This window comes from Pleurodeles waltl, chromosome 7 (genome assembly GCF_031143425.1).
Source record: "Pleurodeles waltl isolate 20211129_DDA chromosome 7, aPleWal1.hap1.20221129, whole genome shotgun sequence".
NCBI classification, from domain to species: Eukaryota; Metazoa; Chordata; class Amphibia; order Caudata; family Salamandridae; genus Pleurodeles; species Pleurodeles waltl.
In genome coordinates this window covers 969483604-969505243 of record NC_090446.1, presented here as the reverse complement: position 1 = coordinate 969505243, position 21640 = coordinate 969483604, and the positions used below count along the sequence as shown (strand labels likewise).

General features: G+C 48.2%; 1 protein-coding gene across 2 annotated transcripts in view; it reads right to left on the bottom strand.

The window, feature by feature from the left end:
* Positions 1–1779: 1779 nt before the first annotated feature.
* Positions 1780–21640, bottom strand: part of RNF213 (ring finger protein 213) — a 1978231-nt gene continuing 1958370 nt past the window's right edge. For both annotated transcript variants that reach the window (XM_069199724.1, XM_069199725.1), the window contains 2 exons: positions 10163–10341; positions 1780–4541 (listed from right to left, as the gene is read on the bottom strand). In XM_069199724.1, coding sequence (XP_069055825.1) covers positions 4391–4541; positions 10163–10341 — 330 coding nt within the window. In that variant the 3' untranslated portion in view covers positions 1780–4390. The remainder of the gene's footprint in view (positions 4542–10162; positions 10342–21640) is intronic.

The following is a 21640-nucleotide window of genomic DNA, read 5'->3' as shown; positions in this document are numbered from 1 at the left end:
CGTGGTGATGTGTGCGTGTATGTGGTGTGGGTGATGAGGTTGGGTTCCTGAGTGTGTTGGGGTTTTCTATTGCTGTGCTCGCTCTCTCTATCTCTCTCTCTCTCGCCTTCTCTCCGATTTCCAACTAGTGGGGGTTTGTGGGTGATGTGGGTGTGTGTTTTATAGTTGATTGGATGTGTGGGAGTGTTGTTGGTATGTGTGTCAGGTGTGTGTATTTCAAATTGTCCAATGTGGCTGTGTTTTGTAATGGTGTGTGTATTTTGACCGCGGCGGGGTGTACCGCCAATGGAATACAGCGGTTGAAAGACCGCCGCGTGGATTCGTGGGTCAGAATGGCATGGGCGTGTTTGTGTTGGCGTGGCGGTGGAGGTTTGGTCTTCTCCAGTTTTCCGCGGCCCGCTGATGAGGCGGCCTTCCTTGGATGACGGGTTTTTGGCGGATTCACAGTTGGTGGTCAGAATGACCGTGGCGGTTTACCGCGGCCGCGGCGGTAGAATGGCGGACTTCTGACTGGCGGTAAGGGCCTTTTACTGCCGAGGTCAGAATGACCCCCTATATCTCATTTTGATACAATATATACAGCTATAGAGCCAGCTTCCTACACTTACTCATCTCCAAAATCCAGTAAAGGTTGGAACCCTTACTTCAAGTGTTTGTCACCTTTTGTAGCTTACACAGATTGGAAATAAACACACACAAAAAATGTATGCAATTCAGCCCACGTAAAAACTTTAGGGGAAAAATAAAACTGGGTAACAATGCACTTGAGAGAGTTACTTGAGTTTGATTATTAGGGTGATAGGTTGTCAGATTCTCAAAAGTGGTGTGAGCAGATTACTGAAAGTAAATGATTGTTAAAACACGGATCAAGTCTGTTAATTAAATGTCTTAATTGTGGTAATACCTAGTTTTGCCAGCCTTTGAGAAATATAGAGCCCCCGCCACGTCATCCTTTAGGATCTGAACTATGGTCATACAGTATTAAGGATAGTCTTGAAAAGGAAGAAAATGTCTTCTTAAGATCTCAAGTGTTCAGCTATCCTCTATTAGATTGGTCCTGAAATCAATTATTGGCCAAGCAGAATTGCGTCCTATCTTACTTTAGATAAGAATATGGACCGCGGGCAAGTTTAAAGCCTATAGAGAAGGCGTATCTGATGTAAGGGGCTTAGAGAGTACTGGTTTAATGCCTTTTGTATCACCAAGTGCACTTATTGTGCAATAATGGAAAGGTATTGGTTTTGCACACTTATGAAACTGTTACCCACAGACAAGGTGGGTCATGTTAGAAATAAATTCCTATTGATGAATTGGGAATACATATTTAAGTACGTGGATTTTGTATTGTCTCCAGTAGAGTGACGTTTATACATCAAGTTTAGAATGGGGTTCTTACTGCTGTTTTGAAGAGCACATGGTCGAAGACTGAAGCTGAAAGCAAGACATGTCCATTGTGTAAACCTGTAGATGAAACTGAAGAACATGTTCTTTTTTGCATCTCACACAAGAAACTTAAACAGAAATACATTAAGCCACTCTGCTTACCAATGGAGATAAGACAATGCCATCTTGCTTCGGGAATATGTAAGCCTGACACCAGTATTTGCGTTGTGTTTGTAAATTCTAAACACTTTCAGTCAGATTCGTACATATGATGTAGAAAACTAAAATTATGATTGTAGGAGGTTAAATCTCCAAATGACCTTTAAGAATTTATTTTTGTCTTCTAATTTGAATTTTATCTTGTAATGTTAATGGTTTTGTCATGCTGTGATTTTATGTGGTTGTGTCGATGGATGTTTTACATTAAGAACGACAATAAAGTGAATGAAAAGTAGAGTATCTTCAAGTTGGGTAGCTGTAAATATCCATTAGCTGCAATTAGCACCAAACGATCTTCTTAGAGGTGGCAGACAAATGTGCACTTTATAAATATATATATATTAGGCCATGTTACACCCTGTGAGTTCGGGTGTTCAGACCTTGTGACATACTTTTCCATCCACTAAGAACAGACTATCTTCTGGAGTCTTCAAAACCTGCCTTTTATCACCCTCTTCCATATAATCATAAGAATGCAGAAATAATCTAGATCGTTTACTCCTCTCTCTCCCCTAGTGTGCAGAAAACCTGCTTACTGTGGCATATAGCGCTATACATTTAAAAAAAAAAAAAAAAAGACTCCCTCAATTACTTTGTAATGCTTGTGTACACCACTCCTTGAAAAGAACCACAACCAAGATTTTTTTTTAGCAGCACAATGGATTTATTGAAGGACCACAATGTTTTTAAAATATCTGTTGCTTAACCAGCACAATGAAAAGTAAACGCCTGCAAAATATACAAAGAAGTGAACACTCGTCAGTAACTTTGACTTGAAAGAAGGGCATTAAGTATCATATTAGGAATAATATTATTCTTCTAAGTAGTGAGACTAACAACAAAATAATGTGGGTGGAGTGCTTTGTGCTTGACTGCACTACCTAGCCAGGGGCCATGCAGTTCAGTTTGCAAGCAGCAGACGATCATGCTTTATAAGTAAATGATCAATCATGTGTAATTAAATGATGATTGGTCGATGACACAGGAATATTGTCAGCAGGGGCGCTGACACGGTTGTACGCTACCTTGTCGTGCACCAGAGTTTATTCATGGAACCTACATGTGCTTTTCTTTTACGTGGCTATCCTAACCACTCTAAATATCAATACATAAAAAATGTTAAGGCATCTCTGACGAAAAATGATTGTATCGGAGATGGCTGAAGATGGGTAAGTGTGGCGTGCTACATACTTTAGGCCAATCTGAAAAGGTTCATAGCTCCTCCTCCTCTTCACTTAAAAACACAAGGCGCTCATCAGCTGCGAAGCCCAAAGTCCAGAGTTGGGCTAAGAACCAGCCGATTATAACACGGAATGCACAGATTTAGGGCAACAAACCGCTGTAAGTGTTGATGCGGTTACCAGAGGCTAGTACAGCTGCTCACTATCATGAGGAATGTTAAGAAAATGTGGTTACTATGCTTTTACACTAAAGGAAAACTGAGTTCTGTGTTGAAAAAAACAGAATTTCACATTGAGTGTGGTTGTAACGTATAGAAACATCTGAGGTGAAATCACGAGTGTGATTACAAGCAGGCAGCAGATCTGTCACCTCTTCTAAAAGTGCCCATTTCTATTTGTAGGTGATTATTACGGACAGGTGAGTTTGCACAAACTGTCTGGCCTGTAAGTTTATCTGGAGATTTACCAAGAAGTCAATACCTCTGAAAGAACAGCAAGGGTGAATCACAGTCAAACACCATCTAGGAATGTTTTGCATTTGAGTGCTAGAGCAAGAGGTGGTTAAATAATCCGGAATTCACAAACATGGTCTGAAAATGTTGCTGGCTTTTGTATCTGACATTATCACGGAAATTAGACCTTACCGGTTGAGTCTGCGCTTAATGCATAGTTTACATAATCGACCAGTGATTCTACACAATGTCTGTGCCCTCAACAGGCACGTGCCAGACACCAGCAAAGCTCCAGATGTGAAACAACCCCAAGCACTGAAAATGAAGATGTGCAGAGGTCAATGGAAACGTTTGATAAACTAAAGACATCACTGATAGGAGAGACGTGAAATCGTATTTCTAGAAAAAACAGGCACAAACGGTCTTCGGAGCTGTGCTCGCAGTCTAGTTACAAGGGTGCCCACGCTTACTGCAAGTGCTTTTCCAGGGTGTACCACTTTCGTTCTGCATAGGCTTCTGGAGTGAAAAGTAAGTAAACACAGGCACTTAAATCTGTATCAGTGCAAAATGGAGGAGGAAGAAATCCACTGAAGAGACTAGAAAGAGCGTTCTCTTGGAGGGCAGAGGAGTTATTCGCCTCTCGCTAAATGGGAGTTCCCAGTAGGACAAAAAGAGAAAGGCGTGCTCTGCCATTCATGCCACTACCTTGGCATGGAACAAGTGCGCAGATTTGAGGAGACAACAGTTTGATTCCTGAAATATTTGCTAAGACTCTAGAGCTGATGTGAGTGGCGCCCCAAGCTCTGAAGTAGTCCCGGACATTCTGACTATTTGAACCCCAATATAACACCAGGAGGCTTGCAATGTACACAGTAGTTACCAGACACGGTTGGTATTCTTAAAAATAAAAACACAGCTTGTATGCCAGCTCGGAGAGTCAATCAGCCGCAAGGCTCAATTGCGAACTTAAGACAACGTCGTCTCTTTATATTTACACCTGAGGCTGTGTTGGTATGTTCGTTTTGTCGTGTGCGATGGCAGTCTGTGAATAGTGGAGATTGTTAGAGTACCAGGGCACTATCTTGGACGTCAGAACATCGCCCAGCTCAAGAGTCGTGCTTGAGGAGCTCCGGCAGGAGCGAGCGGAACATACTTTCATCTAAGACGATCGCGTTTCAAGCTCGCCGCTGCCTTCCAGGCCTCCACGCACTTCGAGAGGGGGATCTCTTCAGGGAACAGGTCCTCCAGCTCGAGGTAGGGCTCCTCTCTCTTCGTCTCGATGTAGGCGGCGAGTGTGTCCCTCAGGCTAAAACAGAGAAAGACAAAAACGGCTCATTTAGGGCCATATGTACGAACACTTTTTCCCATAGACACAGAATGGGTAGAAACCTTTGCTACATCTGGCCCTTAGTGTCACGTGAAGACCTTTAGCGACTAACAAGGAGTAGTGGGCCTCAATGACGTGCTCCTGTGGCTATGGGAGGTCTCTGTGAAGGGTGGGCAGGCTGCCGAGGGCTATGTGAATGGTTATTACACAAAAGGTGGGTGGCACTGCACTGAGTGTTGAAGGCATGTAAGGGGTGGTTTGGGGTTATGTGAGGTCTGCTGGGGCAATGCGAAGGGTACATCGGAAATATGTGAAGGGCATCAGTGGTTTTTGTGAGAGACTTTTGCAACTAGTACAGCAATATGCTTACACGTGATATTCAACTGGGGGATATTTGATGAACTTTAAATAATATATTAGTTGTTTGTAGATCATTCAAAGTGCAGGAGATACATACAGGAGAAGGCAGAGGAAGAGAGGAAAGGAGTGACACTAAAAGAAAGGAAGAGATGACGAAGTGAGAGAGGGAGGAAGTGCCCATACGAGAGAAACTGTCATGGGAGCGGGTTACACCTCTGTCTAATACTCAAACCCTGAATGAGGTTAACATACCCAAAAAACACTCAATGACTAAAACGCTGAAGATTCAGACAAAAAGTACACATTTTCATCATTACTTTACTGGGAAAGTTCTCCTACCTCTGCAGCATCCACATGAGAATCGGGGAGATTTAATCAATATAAAATCACTCTGTGCAACCCAGCGATGGGTAGACAGTAAAAACAAGCATTGTTAAAGGAAATAGGTCTGGTGTTGGTTGTCAGCTTTCTGGCTATTCTTTTGTCATGGTTTCTGCAAAACTTTATTGTTTGGGAATATACCCAGCCCTCATCAATCTAAAAAAACATTTGCTACAAGCAACATTTTTTGGAGGTCTAAGAAACACACATTATCATAGTACTCCCTTGCACTGAAGGGAACTAATTTGAATGTGGGTGTGTTCCTTGTGAAAAGGCAGCGTGCCATAACTTGCAGTAAAGTCAGCCAGTGGCCGAAGTAAGCTGTTACACTGCCCCTTAATGCATGTTGGAGTGGGTCGAACAAAAATGTGAATTACACCAATCTCAGACTAATGCAAGAAGTGTGGCTGGCTGAAACATGTATAGGTTGCTATGTTATTCACCTAATTTTAGGAAAATCAAATGGTCTTGGCTAACGCATGTAGGAAAGTAGTACCTTTCTGGTATAGTTACCCCCACTTTTTTACCTGGTGTTAGTGTGATTAGACTGTAGTGCACTGGGATCCTGTTAACCAGAACCCCAGTGTCGGTGCTCTCTCCCCTAAATTTGGTTGTAGGTAAATTTTACACCCCACAATTGGCATACGGGTGCACCCATGTAAGACCCTAGTACAGTGATTCCCAACCTTTTGACTTCTGTGGACCCCCACTTTATCATTACTGGAACCCAGGAGATGCCCAATGAATCATTGCTGGAATCCGGGGACGCCCCACTGAGTCATTACTGAAAGCTGTGGACCTAATCTGATAATATAATTACATTTTTAATCAGTTGTGGACCCCCTCAGGAGGCTTCACGGACCCCCAGGTGTCCCCGGACCACAGGTTGGGAACCACTGCCCTAGTATATCATACTTAGGTATCCAGGGCATTGATACACCGGGGGTCTCCCATGGGCTGCAGCATGTATTGTGCCACCCGAGGGGTCCATACAAAACTGTGCCTACTGGCCTGCCATTGCAGCCTGTGTGAAATGGTGCATGAACTTTCCACTCCAGATATAAGGTTTGCCTCATAGTCTCTGCACTCTAACCCTGTAAGTCACCCCTAATGTAGGCCCTTTAGACAAGGACAGAGTGCATGGTTCTAAGTGTAAGGGTACCCCTGCATGAGCAGAGGTGCTCCTACAAACCCCAGACTCCATTTCCTGGGCTTTGTAAGTGCGGGAAGCCATCTGAAGGTATGTAGTGGACACTGGTCAACACGAGTGGTTCAACTACATATTAGCTTCCCCGAACATAGGCATGTTTGGTATCAAACATGTTGGAATCATGCAACGATACCGATTTCAGTGCTAGTTGCATGATACCATATAGTCTGGGGGTTTCTATGGGATTCCCCATGTCTGTCTGTACAACCTTGCAGGGTCTGCATGCCAGTCTGGGCTGCTGCGGACCCCAGACACTGTTCTGCCCTCCTGCTGCTGAGCCTAACTCGGGCAGGGGAAGGCAGAACAAAGGATTTCCTCTAGGACAGCGGACGCTTCTTTAGAAATAGGTTTCTATGGGCTGGGGTGGGGTGCCTCTGAGTGCCACCAGACTGCTTTGAAGGGCACATTTGGTGCCCTCCTTGCATAAAACGGTTTGCACCAGTGCAGGACCCCGGGTTCCCACTCTGGCACGAATCCACACAAAGGATAGGGTAGTGAACGCCCCCATCCAGCTCTTCTCCTAGGGAGGGGCACAGAGCTCTGCCAGGTAGCCACTTGATTCTGCCATCTTGGAAATAAGATGAGCAGAAACACCTGGGAGCATATGACTGGTTAGTCCAGCTGGGTGACATCACTAACCCTTCCCCCAAATAGGTGGGTCACTGCAATAAGTGCCCAATCCCCTACCTTTGGTTACTTAAGGGGTCCCCTGAAGGTGGGGTCCTAGATTTGTCTGTAAGACTTCAGAAACCATCTGCAAGTGTCCTCTGCAAGACACTTCGGCAACCTGGACACCGGAACCGCTGTTGTTCTTCGCTGGAACCAGAAGAAAGACTGTAACCAGTAGGAGGGCTCCTACTGAAACTTTTTTTCCAAGATCTGCAAGGACTTCTGCAACCCCGTGGCCGTGCATCCTCCAGAGTCATTGTGACTCTGCCTGCACAAGGAAAGCAAGAAGGAATCTCTCTTGGAGCAAAGGAGTCACACCCCTGCATCTGCAGGCCCCTCAACGATGATGCCCGGCTTGTGGATTCTGCTGTCCCACAGACTCTCCAAGGCTCTCCAGAGGTCTGACTTATCTTCTTTCCAACTGGGAAGTTTGTGGTCCCTCACTGGAGCTGCCTGGCTGGAACCCCTGTGTACGGCGTCTGCTTGTCGTTGCCAGGCATGTTGGCTATCGAGCCTGGAGACCTCTGAGCTCCAAGAAGCCCCGGCTTCCAGCACTCTCCAGCTCCAAGAACGACATCCACTCTGCAACTCCTGCAATATGGGCACCCCCCTTTGCTGTGCTGCTGAGGCCAAGCCTGTGACTGCTGCCAGAGGGTCATGCTGGGGGGCTCCAATGATTCCTGCTGGCTCTCCTACTTGCTAAGGGTTGGCCCTGACCTACCTGCCAAGGTTGGGTCACCTGGACCTTGCATGTCTCCACAAATTCTGCAAAATCCGACCAAAAGTTCTCTGCATTTGCCAAGGCCTGCTGGTGGCCCGTTAACCACCAACGCCTCTGCAATTCATGACCGGCAAGGGACAGCTTGTGGACGACTCCTGGGATTCTCATACATCGCCCGAACTCCACAGCTGCCCTTCTTCATCCTCCATCCTACAGGAAGCATCACAGAGAAGGGTGGGCAGTGCCTTCATGCACCGCCTGGGCACCTCCAGTTTGCCTGGACTCTGTCTCCTCTCTCCGCAGGCCCTCTTCTTCCAGAACCCATTCCTAGGTTCCACCGACCTGTTCCATGGGTCGTGACAGCAGCTGGACAACTGTGATCCCCAATGACTTCAACGGGAGGTTCCGACACAACTTCACCCCTATGCACCTGGGCTCGCTGGTGTAGGTACGCCACGGTTCTGGGTTTCTAGGGGTGGGGGCACTATCCAACCTCCCTTGTCTTAACAGGTTTCCTCGGGGTTCTCTGGGAAGGGTCCTAAAACACAAAAACTCCAACCACGACTTCCCCATATTAGTCTATGGACACTGACCCGAGATTTCTACTCTGCACCCGGGTGCTTGGGGAATCCTGCCTACTTACCTTTTGGGTTTTAATACGTTCCCAGTCCTAAGGGTATTGGGATGGTAGTGTGGGTTGGGAGTGAACTTCGCATTTTATTTTTTAGTATAATGTATGCCACCCCACCCCCTGGAGCCCCCCACCAAAATAGGGTCCCATGTTCTTCTATGCCTTTACTTACCTGTTGCTAAGTATATTTTTGTATGCTCATATCTTCGGTTAGGAGCTATAACAAGGTTAGTCCTAGAGTGTGTGTTATAATATAATAAATATTAAATATTACACAATCTGGTATGCTGTGAAATAGCAGAAGTCAGAAAATCAAAACACTCCAAAAGGAATTTACAATAGGATTGGCGGGGGATGAGATCTGATGAAGATGGAATGTACATAAGAAGTGTCCTGCTATCACATCAGGCTCTAAACACAAAGGCATCACTAAAGTGATTATATATTGAGGACAGAAACACATGCCCTGTAGGGAATTAGCTTGTGTGCAGATGTGCTCAGTCTCAGAGAGCAAAATGTAGTCACTCAAGTGAAGTTAATCAGTAGTTCAAGTAGGCTGACCTAATGCCCCAAGCTATATGCTGCAGTTGGCAGAAGCAAAATGTGAATGAGACAATAACAGACCAATGGATGAAGAGAGGTGGTGGAAAGCTCCCATATGTAAGTATTTTATACATATTTTAGTAAAATCAAAGGCCTTGGCTAACGCCTGACCAAAATAGGGCAGCAGAGGGAAGCAAATGCCATGAGGCAATTCAAGAGGTGTAGTGTACAGGGGCTGAGCATTAAGTATGTCAAGGAAGGCAAGGGGCAGGGTCGAAAGGGGACAGAAAATAGGCTAGGGCACCTAAATAAAAGTGGCCTCCATTAGTGAATTATTAGCTAAAAATATGCCCATGTTTGCAAATTGGGGTGGCTTTACACGTGCAGTGTTTTCCATGGTTTGGAAGACTGCATAGCTTTGAGCCTGCTGTAGCCAGTGTTTGTGGCAATATAAGGGACATTAACAGCAAAAAAAATTAAATACAAAAAGTCCAGCAGAAAAAAGCCGACAACCAAAAACACTGACTGACACACTGACTTATCAGACCATTCCTTCAGGCAGTGCCTGATTGTACTATAGTCCAGTCCGATCCTGACGAGGGATGCTGAGAACAAGCCAAGATAGTGGGAAAACATCTGAGGGGGTGACTAGATATAGAGATTATGAACAGTTAAAGTACACTTTTTCTATTATGAAAGTACACTATTACACAATTTTCTCAGCTCATTTCTGAATGAAACATTTGCAAGTAGTGCCCATGAAGTTGTCCTGTAGTTTAGATGTTTGGTGCTTCAAGAGCAATTGTTACCAGTGACTACTGTGGAATGCATTGTATGGATGAGCATCTCTAACATGGTTGTTCAAATTTACTGAGTAACAGAAGGCTGGGTGGGGTGGCAGAAAGGAGGTGCCTGGGACCATTTACACAGGAATAATAAATATGTACAACAAAACAGCAAAAACAATACGAACAGAAACAACGACCCTTGGCACGGGTGTGTGAGTTTCTGGTAATTGTTATTTATAGCCAGAGCTTTCACCAGCTGAACAACTGAAAATGTTACATATAGTGCACACATTATACCTCCAGGAGGGCTTAAATTCATCTGTCGCGCGGACACGTTTCAGTTTCAACACAATCATTTCATGCAGCTCGAGCAGAAAGATGTCAAGATTGGTCTGGGCCAGGAACACATTCAGCTGTCGGATATCCTCCTGAATCAAAGCACCTTTATACTCACTGGGAACTTCTGCAAACGGATCCTGCATGTTAATAAAAAGTACAGGTAAAGACATCTGTACAGCTTCATATGCCTTTTGATCAAGTGAGGAGCTCAATTTGAGTCAGAACATTAGAAGAATCCTTGTAAATAAAATTTCACTCACATTTCGCTTTAAGGTGCTTATGGTATATTAAACTAAGAAAAAGTTACTGACCTGTACTAAAGTTCTCCGATGTTGGTAATTTTTGGAGAGTCACATGCTTGAAATAGTCTAAATCATTAGACAAACTACATTGTACTTTGTGTTCAGTCATTTTCATATACACTGATTACTGTGGAGTAAACAGCCTGACCTGCCGAGTTTGAAGCTGGGGGAACCAGGTTCAAGTCTCGGCGTCAACTCAACATCCTGTGATTTTGGCCAAATCACTTAATCTCCCTGTGCCTACAATTCGGGGCCTTGAGACCCTCACGGGTGATTTGCTGAGCCTTACAAATTCAGGATTATTATTATTTATTATTATTTTAGCCATATACTATGTATAAAATGTCCTATTATTTTTGTTACTAAATTCTAGCCAATAGCGTGGAAAGGCACAGAGCTGAAATCCCCTCAGATGCTCTTCTAGTCCGACTTTCATGAAGTGTAAATCACATAGACCTCATGAAATGGAAAGAAGCAAATCTCATATGAACCTATAAAAGACACCAGCGCTGGAGATCCATGATTACAAGTCTCTTTTCTTCCTTTGGCTATTAATATCTACAGAGCGCAATTACCTTTTGACCAATGCGGATGCGCTTTGGAAGAAAATAAGAAGGACTTTATGTTGGGACATATTAAAAGACTAACGGGGCTGGATCTACAATTACTCCTGAGAAACACCTTTTCCTTATAGAATTGCGCACATGGTTCAATGATAGAAAAAGCTTGAAGCTCGCTGATCCACTTGGGCACAATGAAGGGCAGTAAGAATGCTGTCTTCCAAGGTAGATGCTGAATGAATATCCACAGAAGGATCTGAAAGAAGCTTTTGTTAAAACTGGCAGCGGAGTGTTCAGGTCCAAAAGACATATATAATTCCAGAATGCTTCCGTCGGGAAAGTAACAAAAATGATTTTTTGTTAAAGGGCCCAAGTAACCCCTTAACAGATTGTGTAGTGAGTTACAACACATCCTGTAGCTAAAAGACCCTATATTAAGGAAGTGTAAGACAACAACTTTATATATGGAAGATCAGCGCAATGCTCATGAAGAACAAGTTACTTATTTCAATAATGCCTTATCTGGGAGACTTTATCTAGCAGCAGATTCCTTACCTTAGAATTTTCCCAAGGCGTCAGGCTGGATTTGGAAATTCTTGAGCAGTACCACTGCACATCAGTAGGTGACAATGATTGGCTCCTTGTCACTAGTGATGTGTACAATGACTATATAGGTACCACCCCTACGGGCTATCCGTTCCTTTTAGTGGGATTTCCACACCAGAAGTGCAGAGCCATGAAGGATGCTCATGTATTAGTGTGCAGCACTATAGTCTTTCAATGGTAACCCTATGCAGATATCTATTCGCAGCGTGGGGAGGAGTGGAGGTTTGGTAAGCAATCTGCAGCTAGACAGAGTCTCTACCAGATAAAGAGTGACTGAAGGTAAGTAACTTTATCATTTGACAGAGACTTCTATTCACAGATTCTTTAACTTAGAATAGATACCCAAGCAATACCTCTCTGGAGGTAGGTCTGCAAAAAGATTAGAACAAAAAGTCCTGTAGGACCGAATGGGCAAAGTGCCTGTCACAAAAGTCCTGACCGTCCAGGCAGAAGTGTTAAGTAAAAATATGCAGAGACACCAAGTTTGCAGCCTGAGAGATGTTCAGGACAGGGACTTTGCGAGCTAACCCAGTGGTCTCAGCTTTGGCTCTAATGGAATGAGCTTGCAAGCCCTCAGTAAGTTGCTTCTTGGCCAGTGTGTAGCACATTTTACTCAAGAGCACAATCCATCTTGAGATGGTCCTTCTCTGCACGGCTTTTCCTTTCTTCAAACCGACCTACCCAATGATCGTGCACTTTTAACTTAAAAAAAGGTAGGTCAATGTAGAATGACTTTCGACGGGTGAGGCAGAGCAAAGAAAGTAGACAGGGTGATATCTTGACCCACATGAATAGGTGTCACTACTTTTGGGAGAAAGGACGCACAAGTTCTCAGAGCCAGTTTGTCTGGGTAGAATGTCATGCAGGGAGTGTTCACAGAGTGCTTACAGCTCGCAGACCATCCTGGCCAATGATATGGCCATCAGAAAAGTTGCTTTGATGGTGATTAAACGGAATGGACAGTTGTACAGAAGCTCAAAAACACACATATTAGAAAGGTCAAGACCAGATTGAGGTCCCACCGGGGCATAATTAATGGTTTTGGAGGGAACAGATTTCGACGTCCCTTTAGGAAACGAGTTACGGGTGACTTGAACAAAGAAGGTTTGTCCGGCAATGGCAATAAAGCCAAAATGGTTGACAGATAACTTTTTACAGTACCTAAACCAGAACCCTGCTGGGACAGAGAAATAATGGACAACTGGACTTGGGATAAGGATGCAGAAAGAGGGTCAACAATCTTGCAGGCACACCATGTCACAAATTTGTCCTGGTGAAGGAATGCCTGGTGGCCAGAATGACATTAGCGATTTTGGGGTGGGGGAAGGTCAAAAGCTGTCAACTGTCACCACTTAAACTCCAAGCATGAAGGCAAATTATGTGCAGGTTCAGGTGCAACACCCTTCCCTACTGCTGTGAAAGAAGGTCCCCCCAAAGGGGCAGACTGATCAGAGGACCTATGGTTATGCTCAGGAGTTTGGGATGTCAAACTCTCTATACCCAATCTGGAGCTATCGGCATGATTTGGGCCTGGTCATTCCTGATCTTCTAGAGAAGTCTAGGAAGGAGTGCTATCAGCAGAAAGGCACACAGAAGGCCTTAGCTCCACTCAAGACTAAAAACACCCCAGAGCAAGAGCTACTTTGGAAACTCAAGTATGCAGAACTGCTGAAATTGTGTATTCTCTGCAGTGGTAAACAGATCTAACCAAGGTTCGTCCCAGTCTTGGAAAAGACATTGAACCACCTCTAGATGACGATGACAATCGTGATCTGCTAAGCATTGACAGCAGAGTTTGTCCACTCTGGTGTTCAGCACTATGTGCTGGATCACCAGGGAAATGCTCTGATGTTCCAGCCATGTCCAGAGACACAGGACCTCTTGATACAGGGTCCGTGACCCACCCTGCCCTGTTTGTATCAGTATCAAATGGTGGTGGTGTCTGTGAACACCTGCACTAGCCTTCCCTTGATCAAATGTAAAAAGGCCTTCAATGCCAGCCAGATCATCCGTAGCTCCAGAAAATTGATTAAAAGTCCAGATTCCGGTAGAGACCAGAGACCTCTGATCTCCACCTCTTCCAAATGGGCACCACAGCCCAGGAGTAACGCATCTCTCACTACAGTTATCTCTGGTTTGGGAAGGTAGAGAATTCTATCGCTGACCCAATCTCAATTTACTAGCCACCACCGCAGGTCTTTTGCAGTTCCCTCCGAGAACTGCACTAAGTTGAAGAGATTCCCCTGATGCTGAGCCCACTGGAACTTCAGGTCCCACTACAGAGCCTGCATATGCCAACAGGCATGCCTCACTATTAGGATACAGGAGGCCATAAGACCCAACAGCCTCAGAGTCAGTATAATCAAAATCTACAACAGAGGCTGAAACATCTGAATCACAGCTCAAATATTCTGGATTTGCAGTTTGGGAGAATAGGCCTGTCACCCCACTATGTCCAGAACACCTCCAATGAAAGGGAGAGTCTCAGAGGGAGTCAGGTGAGACCTCTGCAAGTTGAAAGTGAGTGCAGGAGGTCTGTGGTATTCTGGAAGTGGGAGACGACCGCCTTGAGCGAGCGCACCTTCAACAGAAAGTCATCATCATGGTAGGGTATGACTGGAACTACTAATCACCTTAAGTGTGCTGCGACCATCGCCAACACCTTGATGAACACCTGAGGGGTGCTGGTAATGCTAGAGGCCCACCGTAAACTGCAGGTAATGCATGTGGGCAGGTAGGACCAGGATGTGGAAGTAGGCATCATGCAAGTCCAGAGCTCCTATTCAGTCTCCAGGGCGAGAGCAAGCATAACCTGAGTGTAGGAAGTTGGCTCTGTATATACTATTTCAAAGTAAGAAATAGTGTGCACAGAGTCCAAGGTTTCCCCTTAGAGGTAAGATAGTGGCAAAATTAGATAATTCTAATGCTCTATTTTGTGGTAGTGTGGTCGAGCAGTAGGCTTATCAGAGGGTAGTGTTAAGCATTTGTTGTACACACACAGGCAATAAATGGGGAATACACACTCAAAGACTTACTCCAGACCAACAGGTTTTTATATTGAAAAATATATTTTCTTAGTTTATTTTAAGAACCACAGGTTCAAGAATTACAGTAAATACTTTAAATGCAAGGTACTTCACTTAGATACTTTAGGAACTTTGAATGAAAACAATATCATGTACAGTCTTTGTAAAAATGGCAATAAGCTATTTTCAAAGTGGACACAGTGCAAAAATCAACAGTTCCTGGGGGAGGTAAGTAAAGTTTAGTTTTGGAGGTAAGTACAACACTTACAAGTCTTAGTCCTGGGGCATAGGCAGCCCACCGTTGGGGGTTCAAGGCAACCCCAAAGTTACCACACCAGCAGCTCAGGGCAGGTCAGGTGCAGAGGTCAAAGAGGTACCCAAAACACATAGGCGCTTTTGGAGAACAGGGGTGCTCCGGTTCCAGTCTGCCAGCAGGTAAGTACCTGCGTCCTCGGGGGCAGACCAGGGGGGTTTTAAAGAGCACTGGGGGGGGGACACAAGTAGGCACACAAAACACACCCTCAGCGGCACAGGGGCGGCCGGGTGCAGTGTGCAAGGCAGGCGTCGGGTTTCAAATAGGAAACAATGGAGGGACCCGGGGGTCACTCTAGCAGTGCAGGTAGGCACGGGGGAGGGGGGATGGCTTCTCAGGACAGCCACCACCTGGGCAAGGCAGAGGGTCGTCTGGGGGGTCACTCCTGCGCTGAGGTTTGGTTCCTTCAGGTCCTGGGGGTTGCGGGCGCAGTGCCAGGTGTCGGGTCCCTTGTTACAGGCAGTCGCGGTCAGGAAGAGCCTCTGGATTCTCTCTGCAGGCGTTGCTGTGAGGGCTCAGGGGGGTCGTCTCTGGTTACGCACGGGCTCGCAGTCGCCGGGGAGTCCTCCCTGAGGTGTTAGTTTTCTGCAGGTCGAGCCGGGGGCGTAGGGTGCAGAGTGTAGAGTCTCACGCTTCCGCAGGAAACGTGAAGTCCTTGGAAGGTGCTTCTTTGTTGCAAAGAAGTAGCTGGTTTTGAACAGGGCCGCTGTTCACTGGAATTTCTTGGTCCTGTAGTCCAGGGCAGTCTTCTGAGGTTTCAGAGGTCGCTGGTCCCTGTCGGATGTGTCGCTAGAGCAGGTTTTCGAAGTTGGAGACTGGCCGGTAGGGCTGGGGCCAAATCAGTTGTCGTCTTCCTCCTTCTCTGCAGGCTTGTAGGTCAGCAGTCCTTCTTTCTTCAGGTTGCAGGAATCTGATTTCCTGGGATCTGGGGAGCCCCTAAATACTGAATTTAGGGGGGGTGTTTAGGTCGGGGAGGGTAATAGCCAATGGCTACTGTCCTTGAGGGTGGCTACACCCTCTTTGTGCCTCCTTCCTGAGGGGAGGGGGCACATCCCTAATCCTATTGGGGGAATCCTCCAAACTCAAGATGGAGGATTTCTCAAGGCAGGGGTCACCTCAGCTCAGGGCACCGTAGGGGCTGTCCTGACTGGTGGGTGACTCCTGCTTGTTTTTATCATTATCTCATCCAGCCTTGCCGCCAAAAGTGGGGGCAGTGGCCGGAGGGGCGGGCATCTCCACTAGCTGTGATGCCCTGGAGCGCTGTAACAAAAGGGGTGAGCCTCTGAGGCTCACCACCAGGTGTTACAATTCCTGCAGGGGGAGTTGAGAAGCACCTCCACCCAGAACAGGCTTTGTTCCTGGCCACAGAGTGACAAAGGCACTCTCCCCATGTGGCCAGCTACATGTCTGGTGTGTGGTCATCCTACACTAGAAGTTGGGTATGTATTCAGGGGGCATCTCTAAGATGCCCTCTGGGTGTATTTTACAATAAATTGCACACTGGCATCAGTGTGAATTTATTATGCTGAGAAGTTTGATACCAAACTTCCCAGTTTTCATTGTAGCCATTATGAAACTGTGGAGTTCGTGTTTGACAAACTCCCAGACCATATACTCTTATGGCTACCCTGCACTTACAATGTCTAAGGTTTTGCTTAGACACTGTAGGGGCATAGTGCTCATGCACATATGCCCTCACCTGTGGTATAGTGCACCCTGCCTTAGGGCTGTAAGGCCTGCTAAAGGGGTGACTTCCCTGTGCCATAGGCAGTGTGAGGTTGGCATGGCACTCTGAGGGGAGTGCCATGTCGACTTTGCCTTTTTCTCCCCACCAACACACACAATCTGCAATGGCAGTGTGCATGTGTTAGGTGAGGGGTCTCTTAGGGTGGCACAACACATGCTGCAGCCATATTAAGTATATGGTCTGGGAGTTTGTCAAAAGGAACTCCACAGCTCCATAATGGCTACACTAAATACTGGGAAGTTTTGCATCAAACTTCTCAGAATAATAAACCCACACTGATGCCAGTGTTGGATTTATTACAAAATGCACACAGAGGAAATTTACCCAATCCTTCAGCGCAGGACTGACTGGTCAGTGCCAGCCTGCCACTCAGACGAGTTTCTGCCCCCCTGGGGTGAGAGCCTTTGCGCTCTCTGAGGACTGAAACAAAGCCTGCACTGGGTGGAGGTGCTTCTCACCTCCCCCTGCATGAACTGTAACACCTGGCGGTGAGCCTCAAAGGCTCATGCCTTTTGTTACAGCACCCGAGGGCATCCCAGCTAGTGGAGATGCCCGCCCCTCCGGCCACTGTCCCCACTTTTGGCGGCAAGGCTGGAGGAGATAATTAGGAAAACAAGGAGGGGTCACCCACCAGTCAGGACAGCCCCTAAGGTGTCCCGAACTGAGGTGACCCCTGCCTTTAGAAATCCTCCATCTTGAGATTGGAGGATTTCCCCAATAGGATTAGGGATGTGCCCCCCTCCCCTCAGGGAGTAGGCACAAAGAGGGTGTAGCCACCCTCCAGGATAGTAGCCATTGGCTACTGCCCTCCTGACCTAAACACACCACTAAATTGAGTATTTTGGGGCGACCCAGGAAATCAGACTTCTGCAACCTACACAAAGAAGAAGGACTGCTGACCTGAAAGCCCTGCAGAGACGACGGAGACAACAACTGCTTTGGCCCCAGCCCTACCAGCCTGTCTCCAGACTCAGAGAAACCTGCACAGCAACGCATCCGACAGGGACCAGCGACTTCTGAAGCCTCAGAGGACTGCCCTGAAACCCAAAGGACCAAGAAACTCCTGAGAACAGCGGCACTGCTCACAAACAGCAACAACTTTGCAACTTTATTGCAACTTGTAAAGACTTCACTCTTCCCGCCGGAAGCGTAAGACTTCACCGTCTGCACCCGACACGAGCTCCTGAGAACCAACACTACAGGGAGGACTCCGAGGCGACTGCGATCTCGTGAGTAGCCCGAGATGACCCCCTGGACCGCCACAGCAAGCATGCAGAGAGAATCCAGAGGCTCCCCCTGACCGCGACTGCCTAAAACAAGGAACCCGACGCCTGGACCAAGCACTGCACCCGCAGCCCCCAGGACCAGAAGAAACTGAACTCCAGTGCAGCAGTGACCACCAGGCGAGCCTCTGCCTAGCCTAGTCGGTGGCTGGCCCGAGCAGCCCCCCTGTGCCCTGCCTGCACCGCTAGAGTGACCCCAGGGTCCCTCCACTGATTCCTATCCAAAACCCGACGCATGCTTTGCACACTGCACCTGGCCACCCCTGTGCCGCTGAGGGTGTGTTTTGTGTGTCTACTTGTGTGCTCCCCAGTGCTCTACAAAACCCCTCTGGTCTGCCCTCCGAAGACGCAGGTACTTACCTGTTGGCAGGCAGGCCCCTGTTCTCCATAGGGGTCAATGTGTTTTTGACCCTCCTTTGACCTCTGCACCTGACCGGCCCTGTGTTGCTGGTGCGGTGACTTTGGGGTTGCCTTGAAACCCCAACGGTGGGCTGCCTATGCCCAGGAACTTGAACTTGTAAATGCCTTACTTACCTGAAAAACTAATCATTACTTAGCTCCCCCAGGAACTGTTGATTTTTGCACTGTGTCCACTTTTAAAGGGAGTCAGTGTCGTCTCTGCCACAGTCCACATTCCTCGCCGTCTTATGTTTGATAAATAAAGCAAGCTTTTTGTGATCCGTGAAAAACAACGGCTTCCCATCCACCTCCACTCGCAACTTGGCTGGATACAGCATGCGATATTCCAGTTGCAGGTCTCTAAGTTGTTTCTTCCTAGCAACAAACTGCTGCCTTGCCTCTTGCACTGGTAATGTGAAATCCGGGTATAGTGAGACAGTCATACCTTCGTACTGTAATGTTTTCAATTCTCTGGCTCGCCACAGAGCTGCATCTCGATCCCTGTAATTCAGTAACCTCGCTATTATGGGACGCGGAGGGGCACCCGGAGGCGGCGAGTCACCAAAAAGCGGTGGGCCCTTTCCACTACTAGTAAGTCAGAAAAAGTGGAGTGCCCCAGCAGCTGAATGAGCAGACGTTCAACAAAGCTTTCCATGTTGTCAATCGCAGTGGACTCAGCAATACCACTATACTCAGATTATTCCTTCTTGAACGGGCCTCCAAGTCGTCCACCTTGGCCTGTAAGGAGCACATACTTTTATTCAGTTTAGTCTGTCCAGTGTTCAATTCAGTTTGGCCATCCTCTACGTCTGATATTCACCTTTCCGCCTGATCCAGCCGCTCCGCATGTTTGTCCAAACGCTCGAACATTTTGTCCATGCGGTAGGAGAGGGAATTGATCTTCCCGTCGTTTGGGTAAGACTATGCTGCATTGCCACCTGAATCTGCCATAGATCCTGCTCCTCGCCTGCTGTCATGCTTGGTCCTCCTACCTGGCCAGGTCCTGCACCCTCACCAGAGGGACCACCTGCTTTACGTTGGTCAAATTGCAGTTTGGCCTGGGTTTTATCCGATTTACCCATAGTGTGGATCGCAGGAGGGCAAATCGCACCAGGTGATGCCCTTCGCACCACCACGTTGCCACGTGTCTAGGGCACGGGCACCAGCCAAACCTGGCCCACCGGTCTACGAGCCACCAGCCGCACTGTTCACTCCACAGTGGACCCGGCCCGGACAACTATGTCGCCTCACCAACCACTGCGGGGCACGCACAATGTTCACACCGCGTAAGCTGCAGGGCACTGTGGCCCTCATTACAACTTTGACGGGCGGCGGAGGCCGCCCGCCAAAGTTGCGCCGCAGGAATACCGCACCGCGGTCTGAAGACCGCGGCCGGCATTCTGAGTTTCCCGCTGGGCAGGCGGGCGGCCGCCTTAAGGCCGCCCGCCAGCCCAGCGGGAAACAACCTTCCCACGAGGACGCCGGCTCGGAATCGAGCCGGCGGAGTGGGAAGGTGCGACGGGTGCTACTGCACCCGTCGCGTATTTCACTGTCTGCTATGCAGACAGTGAAATACAAGCGGGGCCCTCTTACGGGGGCCCCTGCAGTGCCCATGCCGTTGGCATGGGCACTGCAGGGGCCCCCAGGGGCCCCGCGACACCCCCTACCGCCATCCTGTTCCTGGCGGGCGAACCGCCAGGAACAGGATGGCGGTAGGGGGTGTCAGAATCCCCAAGGCGGCGCAGCATGCTGCGCCGCCTTGGAGGATTCTGACGGGCAGCGGAAAACCGGCGGGAGACCGCCGGTTTTCCTGCACTGACCGCGGCCAAAGCGCCGCGGTCAGAATGCCCTAAGGGGCACCGCCAGGCTGTCGGCGGTGCTCCCGCCAACCGCGAGCCTGGCGGTCACAGACCGCCAGGCTCGTAATGAGGGCCTCAGTGTCTTACCCTAGGGCTGTTAACTTCAGCGAGCAAGAGTTAATTAGGATCGAACGGAGCCGGGGCCAGGGGGCTGATCCCAGAAGGCGCGAAGCAGCTCCAGTGCTTCCCAGGGCGCATGATCACAGTGCACTCCACCTTTGCCTCAGGCCCTTTGCAAATGTCAGCAGCATGGTCTGCATGCGTCACACCCCAATTCTGTCACCTCTGATACACTGGGGTCTCTGCAGCACCGCACCAGGCTCCATCCTCCGCCACTGATCTCCGCTGCGCTCCCGCGCCCTGGCCAGATAGCCTTGCGCCCCAACAGCTGGGTCTGCCTCCAAACACTCCGGACCCAAGTCCGTAGAGGCCATAGTGCGGGCCAGCACGGACGCGGGCGAACCAACCTCCGCCGCCAGCCTCTGCAGCGTCCTCGTGTCCCGATCAGACACCTCCATGTTTCAGCACGCCGACCTCAGGTCTGTCTAGGTGGCAGCGCCGATCGGTGCGGGCGCGCGCTATCTCCGCATCCGCATTCAAAGTTTCCAGCATCGGGACACTATGCCGCACTCAAGCCAGCATTATAATTTGCTCGTTGTAACGGATAATGAACGGATTGTTCGGTGGCTGATGGAGCACTCTTACAGCGCGGACATTTTGCGGCTCGGCAAGCTCCGCCCCGAGTTCTTTAATGTTAACCTATTTGAGGAAAACAATGTTCAGCAAGTACAGGGTTAACAATGACTTATGAGGCCAATCTCAGAGAGTGAAGGCAAGTATTGGGCATTGATCAGAACCACACCAGGTCACTCCGGACAGCAGTGGGGTGCAGGGGTGCAGCAAGGCATAAGGTGCCCAATGGTTTTCTATGGGAATTTGTCCTCGTGAAGACAGGCTCTGGGTAGGAAGCCAGTCGGGGACAACAAACAGGTCAGTTGCAGACTTGTGGTGCCCAGGGACGTAGGTGCACCTTTGGTCCTTTTCTCCAAGTCCCGGGGTGACGGATGCAGGGATATCCTTAAGCGTTGCATTTTGCCATCCGGGACCACTCACAGTCAGGTGGTCCTGTGTGTCGAGGCTGCAGATGTCGTCGGGGAGTCCAGCAAGGGTGAAACCAGGGTGGACTCGAGCTCCGGGGAGCTGGGGGACGCCGTTGGCACCAGTGACCCACCTCAGACTGGGTCATGGGTGACAGGTGCAGAGGTTGCTGGAGATGTCAGGTTTTGTCTCACCACAAGGCCGTGGGAGGGGGCCTGCATGCAGAGGCTGCAGGCTACTTGG